Here is a 15,738-nt window from a genome sequence, read left to right as displayed (position 1 = left end):
ACAAAGAGAAAAATGGACTAGACATAAGTGGAGGCTATGTTAGTCTATATGTTAATCACTTTTTTACACAAACTTATCTGTATCTTCAATACTCATTTGCATTTTATATTCCTCACTCTATCAGTTCTTAACCTAGATCTTCCTACACCCTGATTTCAATAAGAAGTTCTAAAAGGCAAGAAGCATAGAAATAGTTACACTTTTTTTCCATATGATTTATGCTGTGGATTTTTAGTCCCATTGTAGACCAGGAATTACCCGTGTGTGTGTGGGGGGTGAGGGGTGATATACACCAGTCAGAATCATTACTTCTGATGTTATCAGATGATTCACTTCTCTTTTAAGGGTAATCATATGTAAAAGGTACCCAGGCCTTGGTAAAAATAGCAGTGGCACAATGTATCCTCTACTGGGGCTACATCTAGACTGCAAGCTTCTTTCGAAATAAGTTTTTTCGGAAGAGATCTTCCGAAAAAACTTCTTCCAAAAGAAAGCATCCATGCACAAAAATGCATCAAAAAAGCGATCTGCTTTTTTGAAAGAGAGCGTCCAGACTGACTGGACACTCTCTCACATAAAAGGTACCCGGAACCACTTCAGGCAGGGCTTTAGGTCACCAGTTGTTTCTGAGTGCTGGTGCCTGAGCCTTACAGAGACACGCGTTTAAAGGGACCCCCTGGAAAGCTGTTTCTCTGCTTCTGCTGCGTGCTTGCTACCTCTTCGAGAGACAGCAAAGCTGCCGCAGTACCTGCTGTGGCTGCCCACTTTTTTGGACGCCTCAGCAACTTTATCCTTTGTGCCATGGAGCCGGAGCTGCTCTTGGGCATGTGATGGCCCCACATGGCCATGCTGCAGTTTCTGCAGCACTTTTTGCTGGCTGCCTTCCTGGTCCTGCATGAGCTCGAACCCAAGCTCATTCTTGGGACCCTCTTCCTCGGTGCGGGAGCTACACTCTGGCAACAACACCCCACAACAAAAGACGTTTTTGGAGGTTCAACACCAGTTTGAACTAGTGGGACGACCAGCCGTGGTTCCAAAACTTCCTCATGCAGAAGCTATGTGCCTGGCTCGCCCCCAGCCTACAGAGACGCGACACCCAGCCTGCCATCACCCTGGAGAAGCCGGTTACAATCACCATCTGGAAGCTTACCACCTCAGGGTATGTCTACACTACCCTGCTAGTTCGAACTAGCGGGGTAATGTAGGCATACCGCACTTGCAAATGAAGCCCGGGATTTGAATTTCCCGGGCTTCATTTGCATAAGCGGGGCTCCGCCATTTTTAAAACCCTGCTCGTTCGAACCCTGTGCCGCGCGGCTACACGGGGCACGAACTAGGTAGTTCGAACTAGGCTTCCTAGTTCGAACTACCGTTACTCCTCATTCCACGAGGAGTAACGGTAGTTTGAACTAGGAAGCCTAGTTCGAACTACCTAGTTCGTGCCCCGTGTAGCCGCGCGGCACAGGGTTCGAACGAGCGGGGTTTTAAAAATGGCGGAGCCCCGCTTATGCAAATGAAGCCCGGGAAATTCAAATCCCGGGCTTCATTTGCAAGTGTGGTATGCCTACATTACCCTCCTAGTTCGAACTAGGAGGGTAGTGTAGACATACCCTCAGACAGCTATGGGTCAGTGGGCAACCAGTTTGGCGTGGGGAAGTCAACCATCGGGGCCCTCCTCAAGGAGGTAAGGCACTCTGGGGGTACAGTGCCTGTAGGGGAAGGAGGGGGAAGTGCTGGAAAAGGGGGACCCTCAGGAAAGGAGGGTGGGGGTGAGTGGGGATGGGGGAAGCCCCACCCCTGGGGGGTTGTGTCATCCCACCCTCACACAGGCCAGCTGGCTAGGGTGGGGGGGGGGGGAGATGGCCTCATGGGGGGGTGGCTCCTGGGGTGTTTGGGAAGGGGGTGGGCACCTCTCAAGGGCTCAGGCACTCCCTCTCTCATTCTCTGTTTTGTGTGTTTGCCGCCTTTTGCAGGTTGTGAGGGCCATCAAATTAATCCTGCTGTGGAGGGTCATCCACCTGGGAGACCTGGACCCAATCATGGCCAGATTTGCTGCTCTAGGGTTCCCGAACGGTGCTGGAGCCGTAGATGGGACACAAATACCGATCCGCGCACCTGAGCATTAAGCAGCCCAGGCTATTAATAGGAAGGGCTACTTCTTGATGGTGCTGCAGGCTCTGGTCAACCCCCGTGGTCAGTTCACAGACATTTTTGTTGTGTGGCTGGGCAGGGCACAGATGCCCGTGTCTTTCATAACTCTAGGCTGTATGGGAGGCTGGAGGCAGGCATGTTCTTCCCCCGCTGTGAATTCGCCATTAGGGATGTGCAGGTGCCATTGTGCATCATGGGCGACATGGTCTATCCCGATTCCATGGCTCATGAAGCCTTATACAGGACACCTGGACCCCAGCAGGGACCAATTTAATGCCCGCCTGAACCTGGCCAGGATCCAGGTTGAGTGCCCCTTCGGCTGCCTCAACGTGTGTTTCAGGTGCCTGCTGACCTGCCTCAACGTGGGGGAGCACAACATCCCCGAGGTGGTAGCGGCATGTTGTGTCCTCCACAACATTGTGAAGAGGAAGGGGGAGGCCTTCCTCCCAGGGTGGGGGGCAGATGCTGGCCACGAGGGGTGACCCTTCGAGCAGCTGCAAACAGCTGTCGTACACCAGGACCATCAGGTCAGGGTGAGCATGCAGGAGGCCCTGAGGGAGAGATTCTCTCAAGGACCCCAGTAACTTTCCCCAGGGCCTCCTCAATAGGGGCCTCTGGCTTACTGCCCTATCACTTCCCCACCACAACCCCTCCCTTCATCCCTTCCCTGACCTCTCAGTAAAAACACCTGTTGGAAACCAAACAAAATGAACTATGTATTGATCTTTCATTTAAAAAAGCTGGGGAGGGGGGCTCATAACCTGGAGGGAGAAGCAGGACTTGAACTGGCGTGGGGGCAACTGCATGCACCAACTCAGGTGTGAGGACCTTGTTGGACTTGGGGTTGGGTGGGTCTGGCGGGTCTGGCAACAAAGAGAGATGGACAGGAGGGGGGGCTGGAGTGGGGTCAGGGATGACAGGAGGATTGGGGGAGAGGGAATGGGCATCAGTTGGGGAAGGAGCAGAGGCATCGCTTGAGGAGGGAGCAGAGGCATTGGTTGGGGGGCAGAAGAAGGGGGAATGGGCATAGCAAGGGGGCAGGAGGGTGGCAGAAGCAGTGACAGCAGGCGGGTGTGTCATCATGTTGCGCATGAAGGCGCACATGGTATCACACTGCTGCATGAGCTAGTCCCATGTGTGGTTCTGCCACTCTGTGTCCTCGCGGATCTTCTGCGCGAGGGTCTGCTGCATGTCGTGCAGGATGCTGCCACATGAGGTCTTCCTGGACCCTGGCATGCATGCAGATACCCCGGGCTCTGGCGGGTGGCTCGAGTGGCGTGGCTCGCCCTTCAGTCCCAACTAGTCCGGCTGTGGAGAATACACAGAGGGAAAGGCAGTCAGCGATCCATGCAGACATTGTCCCTGAGGCTGGGCCCTCCTCTGTGAGCAGCGACCAACAGTCCTCAGCCCAGAGGAGGGGGATATCCCAGGAGCAAGGCCATGTGTGGCCTGCACAGCAGGCCCTTCTTCACAGGGGCCCAGAGCTGCCAAGGGGACAATGCTACCCGCTTCCCACGCCCCCTTCCTCAGCCCATGGACAAGCAGGCAAAGGAAGTGTCTGACCATAGTGGGATACCTTCATGGGCGGGAGAGGAGCCGGGAGCAGCCTGGCCCTCACTGGGGTACGCGCACACACACCTGCGGCTCGCAGCGCTGTTCGCGGGAGCGGGTGCTGCCTCGCACATGCAGGCATGACCACGTGCTGTGTGCGGCACTTGGTGTGTCTGGGGTCGTGCCTGTGCCCTTGTGGCTAGCCTGCTTCCGCCTGGGGCCAAACATGTGTAGCCTCCCGAGTCTGGCAGCAGGATCCCACCCATGCTCAGGGGCTGCCTGCTGAGTCACTGTGGCGCACACTAATGCTGCACATGATTTCATGTTCATGGACTGTAGCACGATGTCCAGCCCGAGCGACGCTCGTCCCCCGCGTGCACACCTCCCACACCCTATGTGAGTGACAAACTGAGAACACTCACCTGAATATCCCTCCCCCGCATCTGGGAGACATCCTGGCTGATAGGCACCAGCTCCAGAGACAGGGTGACAGTGTCCATCTCCCCCTCCTGCTGTCCCTGGTCGTCGTCCTCCTCCTCCATAACTCCAGCCAAGCAATGACAGGGGTCTCAAGGCCTGAGTCCATGATGTGGGGAAATGTCCCTGGTAGAAGGGGTACGTGTGGGATCCTGCCCCTGAGCATGAGCTGCACTGTCTGGCCCTGACGTATCCCTGACAGAGCTCTCTGACCTTACTCCGGCCTTGTTCTAAGGTCTGGGGTGGGTGTATGTGCTCCGCCATGGACTTGGCCATGCGCTCTAAGATGTCCACATTGTGCTGCTTGAAGCGGAGATCCTGCAGTATCTTCTTCTTGCCCCACAGCTTGAGGGACAGGCTCTCTGCTCTGGACCAGGAGATTGCCCACTTCTTGGTCCTCCTGGGACCCCTGGGGCTGTTTCCTGCAAGGGCCGAGGCGTTTTGGGAGGCTTGTGGCTGTGCCATCAGAGAGCAGGCCTGTGGCAGGGAGAGCCAAGCCGTCAGGGTGCTACTCCCAGGCTGGTTTTCTGCCACAAGGCTTGTCCAGGGTACCTGCAGCTTTAAGAGGGGCCAGGCGACAGGAACTATAGAGTTGTGATTACTTTGGAAAGTAACTTCCTAGTTCGAACTACCTAGTTCGTGCCGCGTGTAGCCGCGCGGCACGGGGTTCGAACGAGCGGGGATTTAAAAATGGCGGCACCCCGCTTATGCAAATGAAGCCCGGGAAACTCAAATTCCGGGCTTCATTTGCAATTGCGGTATGCCTACATTACCCTCCTATTTCGAAATAGGAGGGTAGTGTAGACATACCCTAGGGGACATGAATGAAATTAATAGGCAGCAGGTTTAAAACAAACAAAAGGAAATGTTTCTTCACTCAGCGTTCAGTCAACCTGTGGAACTCCTTGCTAGAAGATGTGGTGAAGGATAAAACGTTAACAGGGTTCAAAAAAGAGCTAGATAGATTCATGGAGGTTAGGTCCATCAATGGCTACTAGCCAGAATGGGTAGGAATGGTATCCTTAGCCTCGGTTTCTCTGGAGGTGGGTGACAGGGGAGGGATTAACATGAGGATTACCTGTTGTGATCCCTCCCTCTGGGGAATCTGGTATTGGCTATTGCTGGCAGGCAGGATACTGGGCTAGAAGGACTCAGTATGGCCATTCTTATGTTCTTATTGTCAGAAAACAGGATACTGTTTAACAACAAATGTTTGCAAATACAAAATAAGTTTATTCTTTCAAAAAGGTCAAGTGGGCATGCAAATTTGACATTTCAATGCAGCCTCCACTTTTTTTCATAAAACAGATCCACAGTATAAACTTACTTAATACTAAAATATTATTGGCAAAGATGGAAAATCCAATTTTTTTTTACTAACCAAATTTATTCCTAGTAGATATCTTTGTCATGGCATATGTACAGAAGATATAGGCAGAAACAATATGGGACAGATCCTCCAGCTGGGGTAAAGTGGTGTAGCTCCACTGAAGGCAATGAAACTATGCCAATTTACACTGAGAATCTGACTCAAAAACTATTTCTGCTATGATATGGTTAACTGTTGACATAGCTCACTAACAGACAGGAATGCGAAACACAGAAGGAAAATCTATTCTGAAACGTAACCTAACATTCAACCTGTCACTTTCCTTTTCTGGTCCTTTTAATTGGAAACACACTAAAAATATTGAAGTGATCTACAACTGCCCACATGTGAATACACTATAAATCAGTGAACCAGTTCAGTGCCTCAGTTGCATATTTTTATTTATATAAATTGAGTCTCAAAAGCAATTGAAACGGCTTTCTATCTGACATGGTAGTTCTGCCCCAGGATTCCATACCATACATGGCAGGAAAAGCTACTAGATAAGAAAGCTGCTCTTTATTTGGCCTCCTCTCCAGTTCTGAGCAATATGTCAAAACATTCAGAGCCTGAACCTTTTAAAGTAGAGTACAGAATAGCTTGAAGGGTCTCCGTTCTTCTAACTAACTCCCACTGACCTACTGTTGTTCACGGTGCTCAAGCTCTGGTACTAGGGCAGTTTAAGGGGACAAGTTCAATTTTCAGAAAAATGCAGAAACCTTTTCAATAATAATGCTTTATGTATAAAACAGCATCCTCTTGAGAAAGAGTAAAGCCAAAATACAAAGTGTGGAATGTGTACAGTTATTGATCAGGTCTGTGTTTCTTTGTTATAGATATAAAATATTAAAAGAATGATCAGAATCATAGAGTCTGAACTTTTTTATTACCAAGATCCTAGAAAAAATATTTTTTGTCATGCAGGTGACATGTAAAACATTTCTTTAATAATCCCATCACCCTTGAAAACAGAGCACAAGCATCTCTTCCCAAGAAAACACAAGCCATAATTAAGGGCTTTGAATATTATATTATTTTCAGCACTTAATTTGTCTTTAGAATAAAAACACTACACAAGCAGAATAAATCATATTCTAAAAATATTCTTTGGCCATAATTACCCTGAAAATTCAAATCTACAAAATTGTGTGTTAAACGATATTGTACAAAGAGACTGACACAATAGCCACAGCTGTGTGTTTCTTCCAGCCAGACAGCAGAGAATGCCTCCCTTACATTCAGTGATCCCAAGTGATAGTAATTAATTCCCAATTAATAGCAGTTTCCCGTGTGTGTGCGCGCACGCACCCTGACCTACTCCCACCTCCAAGGAGCTGGAGGATGGTGTGCAATGTGAGAAACAGGCGAGACCTGTGAATAAGCAAAATCATGAACAGTGAATTGCAAACATCTCCTGTAATGTTTGAATATCCTACACACAACTTCAGATGACATTGCCACAGCAGTTGGGCATGTATAAAGACTGCTGATTGTTCATTTCATTGCTGGTTAGTATGCAAAATGCACAAGGCTAGTTTAAGGTTTCTAACTTTCTATCTGCACAAAAGTAAATATTCCTGCCTTGCCTCTTTTCCAAGGTTCTCCCCCACTGGCTCCATCCCCTCTTCTTTGTTGCTTAATCTCTTCTTACCTCTCTCACTTTCGGTTGGCTGGGATAGCAGGTTGGAATGCGTGCAGGGAGGGGGCTGTGAGAGGGTTCTCGTGGAGGTGTAGGCTCTGGGGTGGAGCTGGCAATGAGGGTTTGGGATGCAGGAGGGGAATCCAGATTGAGGGAGAGGACTGGTGTGTGAGAGGGGGTGGAGGGTACTGGCAGTACTTACTGTGACTCCCAGAAAGCAGACACTAGGCCCATGCAACTGCTAGGCGCAAGAACACTTCATGTATTGCCCCCACAACTGCAGCTCCCATTGTTCATGGTTCCTGGCCAATGGGAGCTGCAGAGCCAGCACTTGGAGAAGATGCAGAACATGGAGCTCCCCTGCAGCCAGGCGGGTAGCAAGTCTGCCTTAGCCCTGGGCTTCCGCTGCACTGCTAATCAGACTTTTAATGGCCCAGTCAGCAGTGCCAAGTGGAACAGCCAGAGTCCCTTTCTGACTGGATATTCTGGTTGAAAACCAGATGTCTGGCAAATCTAGACTAATTCTGTGTTTCTAAAGCTACCTGGCTAAATTCTGCTCTTTTACCCCCACGTAAATTCAGAATAATTCCTCTTCAGTAAATGGTATTGTTCTCAATTTCCAATAAGTAACTGAAACTGGCGGCAGCATATGGGCCTTCATTACAAGAGAATAACCTTACTGTACTGTTTGTCACAACAGCAATTATTTATTGTAAAGCAGGGGTGGGGAACCTAAGGCCTGGGGCTGGATGTGGCCCCTGGCTTGCATCCCCTGGGGCTCAGGCTCCCTCCCCCAGCATTGGAGAGTCTGTGCTGGTGAACCAGCCCCAAACACACCCCGTGGGGCTGGAGCACTCAGAAACCGTTAGCCTGAACCCCCTAGGCTGTGGTATGTGAGGGGAGTGTCTTTCTCCTTCTCAGTCAGGGGCCACATCAGTGAAGGTTTGTTTGGTTTTTTTGCTTCTCACTTGTGTGCAGCCCCTGACTATTTTTTTTTATGGGTCAGCAGCCCCCAACCCAAAAAAGGTTCCCCACCTGTTGTAAAGGAAACTAGCAATTGAAGTTTTGTAGTTCTTGCTGCTATAGGCACTGAAATCATAGGGGAGATTCACAGACAATGTGTGATGGGGCGTACTCTCCCTGCACTGAACAGGAGGGGGTTAACCCAGCCCTGAGGGCTGAGAAAGCCACACTCCCTTTACCCACTGGGCATGCTTGAGCTGCACAGCTATAAAAGAGAGCAGTTCTGCTCAGTTGGGGCTGATGATTGGAGGGAGAGGATGTATATTGCCAACTCCAGGCAAACAACGACTACCCAAACACCAAGGTGCTACCATGCAGGCTGGAGGCCAGATACTCCCAGAGTCCTCACAGGCTCCTGAGGCATGCAGGAGCCGCATGAACCCTGACAAAGCAGAGGAGAGGGAGATTCATGATGAAGCTGCGACAACTGAAGCAGGAAGCAGCCCAGGGACAGCTAGGGCTGTGAGTTAGCCAACGCTAGGGAGTCAGTGTGTTTCAGATGGAGCTTTTCCCCATTGATTCGGTGGTTAGAGAAAGCCACTAACAGGGCCCTGGGCTAGGGTCCAGTGGAATGCAAGGGCCTGGACCCCCTTGTTGGGGGATGTAAACCTTTCCCCTATCTATCGTCCCTCGAGAGACTCTGATGATTGGGTTGCATTACCCCACAAGGAGGAGCAAGTTAAGAGTCTGGACTATTGAACTGTGCTGTCCTGAAAATAGGGGCAAGTTAGAGGCTCTGACAATTGGGTCACTCTGCCCTGGGGACTAGGGGGTGAGGGCATACAGATTTTGGTGGGTGGAGTTAAAGACATGGACTGGGGAACAAAAATGGAGAATACAAGAGTGACAGGTGTGAGACTGACACCCTCATCCTGCCCTGAACTGGGTCTTCTCTCCAGCCATGTGACACCATCATTTTAGATTCCATATAGAAAAATATCTTGTCAGTGCTGTTGCTATAACTTGCTTCCCTCTTCAACACAAACACTAAGGGTATGTCTACACTGCATGACTATTACCCCAGGTCATTATTTCGAAATATTTTGCAAAATAACGGGCACTCTATGTCACCATCCTGTTAAACCTCGTTGCACGAGGGATAAGGGATAGCTTGAAATAGTGCGTTATTTTGAAATTTGGCACTGCGTAGATGCACCAAATTTCAAAATAAGCTATTTCAAAATAGATTCGACATAAGATTGTGTAGCGCAAATTGCGTATCTTATTTCGAATTTAGGGTGCTGTGTAGACACACCCAAGACATGAAATAATAGCAGCTGTCGTCCAATATTGCACTCAACTGTGAAATTCTAAGGTGAGACATGATGCAGGAACTGAAAAATCCTGTATTTACCACTGAAAGACTTTTTGAAGGTATATTTCATTTTTCAGTCGCTATCACTGAATGTGAATTATGAATCCACTTAAAGCAAGGACTCCTATCAAAACATGAAAGGTAGATTAGACCAAATTCACCTAAAAAAACTCATTTAAAAATCCCAATTTTGACAAACTGGAATATATTGTTTAAACTGAATTTGGATAATCTTAAAATTAAAGATTGTAAGTGACAATCATAAAATTGTATCTATTTAGCACCAACAATGTTCGAAGTACTTTGCAGATGAGTAAGTCAACAAGATTCTTGTCACAAGAAATTTACAATGTACAGATAAAAGATGGGAGAAGGGATGCAATATAAACCAAAAATCACTGAATAGTGAATTTCAGCAGGTAGCATGTTAGTTTGGCAATTGTTTTTCTTTTTGCTTAGTAGTTCTGGGGTTTACTCTTTTTTAAGTCTAACTTCATTGCCTGGGAGGCAATGGCTGTAGCCTTCTGATGTCTGAAAGCAATTTCATTAAATGAAACAGACAACAAAGTAACACTGTTAGTATGCTTGTTTGATCATTTTTTACTTTGGTACTAAAAGTACTACATTTATTAGCACATCTCCTTTTAACTTTATCCTCGCTGGAACCATTGGCACTAATCAAACTTCTAAGTGCACATAAGATTTCACTTGTTCTGACACTTCACTGCTGCATTTCATATATTGTCTCTTCCCAAAATCACTTCATTTTCTTGACATTTATTTCAAGTCCAAGTTGACTACACCAATATACCGTGGTAGCAAAGAGTATCGTTAATTTCAAACATGTTTGCCATTTATACACTGTTATCTGCTCAAGCTAAGGATCTTATCTCCAGATCATCTATCATCATACTCTCCAACTTATTTGCCATTCTTAAAGTCCAGTTTAAGAATATGATGATGCCACTTTGTTTACACCAAACTTTAACTTGAACCAGTTGCTTAATTTTTCACCAATTCTTACAATATGTAAGAATGACGGTATTTAGGGCTAAATCGTGCTATAACTCCAAGGAGTGGTGCAATGGCAAATGGCATGGTGGGTACAGGTGATACATTCAGCACTAGAATCTTCTCTTCAGCTCAGGGCAGTATCACTCAAAGTGGACATGAGGGAAAATATGTTCTGAAAGTCCTTACTGCTCTCTAAAAAGGAGTAGAACACACAAGCAGCTAGAACAGGTTGACTCTCTCTGGTCTGGCAACAACTGTGGTCCAGCAGGACCATGAATGTTGCTGGTCTAGAGTGCCCCAGCAGAGAGGCTGCTGGCAGCTGGGAGCAAAGCTGGTTGATGGGGCCAGCAGAGCCTGCAGCCAGCCAGGCTGGGAAGGTGGCAGGGCTGCCCGAGTCCTCAGGGTGGGAGTAGGGGGCACCGCCGAACCCATAGCCAGCAGGGCCAGGAAAGATGTGTGCGAGGTGCTGCAGAACACACAGCTTGTGGGGTTGGGAAGCTGGCAAGGCTGCCAGAGTCCACAGGGCAGGAGGGGCTGCTGCTGAGCCTGCAGCCGGTGGGGCCAGGAAGGGGGATGGGCTACAGAGCTCACAGCTGGAGGAGCTGCCAGAGATATCGGGGCTGCTAGGGCTGCAGAGCCTGCAGAGCTTTCACAGGCAGGGGCAGCAGTGGTAGGTAGCAGGGGAGAAAGCCTGCCTTTATACTAGTACATATAGGCTCAATCTCCACTGCCAGCATTAGCAACAGTGGAAGCTACAATGCAGACAGAGTTCAGGAATTTTAACCACTATCCTATAACCATGCTCTGAACAAATGACATGGTGGTAAAAATGCCCGAACCCTGTTTTATCCTATGAAAATCAGTGGCAAATTACCAGGAACCATTTTTGATCGAGCACAGAAGTCCCAACAGGCCAGCATGGTCTTGTTGCCCCCATACAACAGATCCATTTTCACTCTTACAAAGTAATAAATATCAAAGCTAGATATTCCCCAAAAACAAATTACTCTAGTCTCTAATTTTCCATTCTCATATGGAGAGCCTTTCACTTTAGTTTCCTCAATACTTACCAGCTACAGACATTATTTCCTGAACAAATGGCACAAAGTGAAAAACCACAAACTAGTCTCCAACATCTATGATTACTGTCGCTGCCTCTAGATCAGGGCGAGTGGGGGGATCCTGCACACAGATGCCCTGCCACTTCCCTGCCCTCAGGCCAATCAGGACGGGGGCAGGGAGCGAGAGACTTTACATGCTCCTCCTGACCCCAGGCCTGATTGGCCTGTCAGTGAGGGAGTGCATGAAGTCTCCTCCTGCTCTGCAAGGGGCATGCGGTGCTTACAGTGAAAGCACAGACGTGTCCTGTTTCTGCCCCTTCCGCCCAAGGCGCCCCCCTTCTGGGGCAGCCTGGGGCCACTTCAAAAATTAGTGAAGTGCCCCCCCGTCTAAAATTATTGCCCACCCCTGCTCTAGGTTACATGACTCTCATTTCATGTGTCGGAGTCCTTTTTGACATTAACCATAGCCATAATTCAGAAATAACAGCAGCTTTACATTTACAAACCTGTACAATGAAAGAGGCTTACCTTAACATCAAAGTTGCAGTCAAGTCTTCTGATTAACACAATGAAAGCATTGGAGACGTTGTCTTTCAGTGGTGGAGGTGCTATGGGCTCACATGCATTCTCTGGTTTTGAATTTATTAGGAAGCCCTGAAACAAAATCACAGCATCAGTTGAAGCTCTCTGACAACACAAGTCCTGGGGGGAAAAGTCATATTCTAGAAAGAAAACGAAGCAAATTCCTAGAGTTCAATCTTGTATCACTGTGAATTTTACATTGTATAAGTTGGACCTCCCTGGTCTGGCACTCTCAGGGCCTGACGGATACCAAATGAGGGAATCTGCTGTCCCAGAGGAGGTCCCCTGCCACTGACCCCCAGCCTGCCAACCCTCCCCACCAGCAGCTCCATTTCCAGCCCTGCCAGCCCCTGTGACTTTGTTCCATCAGGGTGGCTGGTCCCGGCCAGGCCCTGACCCCCCTACTGCCAGTCTTGGCTGAGACTGCTGCAGGTTCCCAGGTGGCAGCCCTGTAGGCTGCCATGAGTTCCCGGCTCTGCACACTGCTAGGGTTGCCAGATACCTTCACAAAAAATCCTGAACAGGCAGGGAAAAATTGGTTGAGCCCCCCAAAAAAAAAAAGAAAAAAAAAAAAGAAGTCGCTGCACCTTAAATTACCACGCTCCTTGGTCCCTCCACCATCACAGATGCTGCAGGCTATCATTTTGAGAAAAAAGGCTATTGTGCCTTTTAATTACCGTGCTCCTTGCTCCCTCAACCCTCGCAGATGCTGCTGTCTAGCTGTCTGAGAAAAACAGAAAATACTGGATATTTTACATGTCCAGTATTCTCTGGGTTTTTTTTACCGGATGGAAGACCAAAATACTGAACTGTCCGGGTGAAAACCAGACACCCGGCAACCCTACACGCTACTGGACAATGGGCTTGTGGGCTGCCAGCCGTGGCTGGGGTTGCTGGATGTCGACTGCGGCTGCCACAGGCTGCTAACCACCGGCCGGGGTGCTGCAGGTTCCCAGCCCTAACTAAGCTTGCCACTGAGCTCCTAGCCCCAGGGTCTCTAGTTGGTCAAGCAACATCTATGGTCCAGGTTTCGGGAGGTACAGCCTGTATTATATTTTACTCATTTAAACAGGATCTCTAATACCAAAGTGCTGCTTAGGATCTTAGAGAAAACACAATGTCAAACTGAATATATATATATGAGTTGCCCTTAATCTTCCTATTGGCTTGTAACTAGTTACTAATGTCACTTCAAGAATTTGCAGTGTGTATGTGTGTACACACACACGCGCGGAGAAAGAGAGAGATTGGTATAGGAAACAGTGCACATAGCGCAGTAACTTTATCAAAGTGAATATTTTTAAGGCCTGTTCACTGTGATTAACAAAACCACAGGCACACTAAGCCAACAAGCATTACCAAAGGGGAAGTCAAAGAAAATCTCAATCTATGAAAGCACTTACAGGATTTGCATTTAAATGTGTAATAGCTGATTTTACAAGGTTTGCAGAGATTTATGCACACCTATCAGAAGTGAAGAACCAGGAAACTTCAGGAATGTTGACTCTTAGGGAGTTCTTTGGACTGTCCCACCATGAGGCTGGGTTTGCACACACCTGAGGACAAGGATTAGGTATAACCTTCTTAATCTGCAGGTGCTCTAAAATCCACTGAAAAATCTTGCATCTTTAAGGGCACAGATGTGTTTATAGTGGCTGAATGCCTCTGCACTACTCTCTAAGGCATGAGTGAGAAATAATTTTTGGAGGGAGCCATGCCAAGATTTTGGAAAGTGGTTGAGGGCCACACTCTTCCATGATATTAATGGCGATGCAGGGTCTGGGATGGAGATTGGGTGCAGAAGGGAGCTTGGGGTAAGGGACTGGGGTGCAGCAGGGAGACTGGAGTCTGGGAGGGAGTTGGGATGAAGCAGGCACTTGTGACTGGAGCAGGGGTGGATGAGAGTTTTGTGGGGCCCAGGGCGCGGGGGCCGGGGCAGCTGTCCCGCTTGCCCTGCCCTATATCTGCTGCTGGACTGGAGTGCAGGCGTTTGGGATGTGACCTAGGATAGGAGCGGATTGTGATCTGGGGCAGGAGATTGGGGTGCCAGATGTGGGAGGGGGTATGGGTGTAAGAGGGGGACAGAGGGTTTGGGTATGTTGAGGGGGGGCAGAGAGTTGGGGCAGGAAAGGGTTGGGGTGCCAGAAGCAGGCTGTGGCCAAGAGACTTACTTGCCAGCTGCCAAAATAGCCTGCTTACCTGCCTGCAGAGCTTAAAATGTTTCCCAGCCTGCCTGCATGCTGGGCAATGTGCATCATGAATAACTGAGCCCAGGAGAGGGGGTGTGATTCTTCTTAGCTGCCTGTTATTCCAACAAGCAGCTCCCATTGGCCAGAAACTGGCCAATGGGAAAGTGCTGGAGGCAGCTCCTAAAACTTCCCCCCTTAGTACCATTTTTAAAACAGAAACAGAGTGCTGCCAGCTGCATTTCTGCACAGTGCACGGAGCTGTGTGGCAAGCCTGGGGCACCCTGCTGCCTGTGTGGGCTGGATCTGGTTACTTGGTGGGCCAGATGCAGCCCGCGGGTCATATTTTGCCCAGGTCTGCTCTAAGGGTACATTGACATAACAGTGTTATATCGGAATAACTGACATTATTCCAAAATAACAGTGTGCATCTACAATACAAGCCTTTATTTCAAAATAATGTCGAGCTGAAGGACTTCTTACTCCGACTCATGGTAACCCTCATTTCATGAAGAGTAAGGGAAGTCTGAGAAAGAGTGTTCTTGCTTTGACTTCCTGCTGTGTAGACAGCGTTAAAAGCCGAGTTAAGCTATTTCAACTTAAGCTACACAATTGACATAGCTGAAGTTGCATGTCATAATTTGACTTTAGTCCTACTGTGTAGACATACCCAAATCCCTTTTTGCCCTGCCATGGTTTCAGGTTGGCTGCTATCCCAGACACCATAATTCATGAGAAGATTACACAACACAGATAGGGAAGCAATATAAGAATTCTGAAAGATATGCTATGCAAGTAGCATGGAACTGAAAATAGAAACAGATCACTCATTATGGGTGTGTCTACACTGCACTCTTAGCTCAAAGTAAGATACGCAAATTGTACTAGGCAAATTGCGAATCTTATTTCAATTCTTTTTCGAAATAGGCTATTTCAAAATTTGGTGCACCTACACAGCGCCAATTTCAAAATAAAATACTATTTTGAAACATCCCTTATCCCTCGTGTAATAAGGTTTAGAGGGATGCCAAAATAGCATGTCTGCTATATTTCGCAATAGTGGATGAGTTCAAAAGACCTGGGGTAGCTATTTCGGATTCCTCTGGTATCCCGAAATTGCACTGTTGTGTAGATGTACCCTTACCTCACACTGTAAATCAGTCAAAGCTTTAAGGTGGAAGATGTTTTGGAAAGTGTGACGGGGCGGCCCCGCCCCGCACTCAAGCCCAGAGAAACCACCTGGGGCCGGGGGCGGAGAAGGCCCCACCCACGCAGCCCTACCGGGCATGCTCCAAAGGGAGCCAAGGTACAAAAGGCTGCTGGCCTGCTCAGAAGGGGCAGACTGTGACCCGAGCTGGAGCTAGCAACCC

General features: G+C 48.5%; 1 protein-coding gene across 2 annotated transcripts in view; it reads right to left on the bottom strand.

Annotated features, from left to right (window-relative positions):
- RNF13 (ring finger protein 13) overlaps positions 1-15,738 on the bottom strand; it is a 105,252-nt gene that overhangs the window by 54,199 nt on the left and 35,315 nt on the right. For both annotated transcript variants that reach the window (XM_006115934.4, XM_025181159.2), the window contains one exon: positions 12,129-12,254. In XM_006115934.4, coding sequence (XP_006115996.1) covers positions 12,129-12,254 — 126 coding nt within the window. The remainder of the gene's footprint in view (positions 1-12,128; positions 12,255-15,738) is intronic.

The sequence above is a fragment of the Pelodiscus sinensis genome, chromosome 10 (assembly GCF_049634645.1).
Source record: "Pelodiscus sinensis isolate JC-2024 chromosome 10, ASM4963464v1, whole genome shotgun sequence".
Classification (NCBI taxonomy): Eukaryota; Metazoa; Chordata; order Testudines; family Trionychidae; genus Pelodiscus; species Pelodiscus sinensis.
Note: the sequence above shows the minus strand (reverse complement) of the source record. Positions and strands in the feature narration are given on the sequence as shown.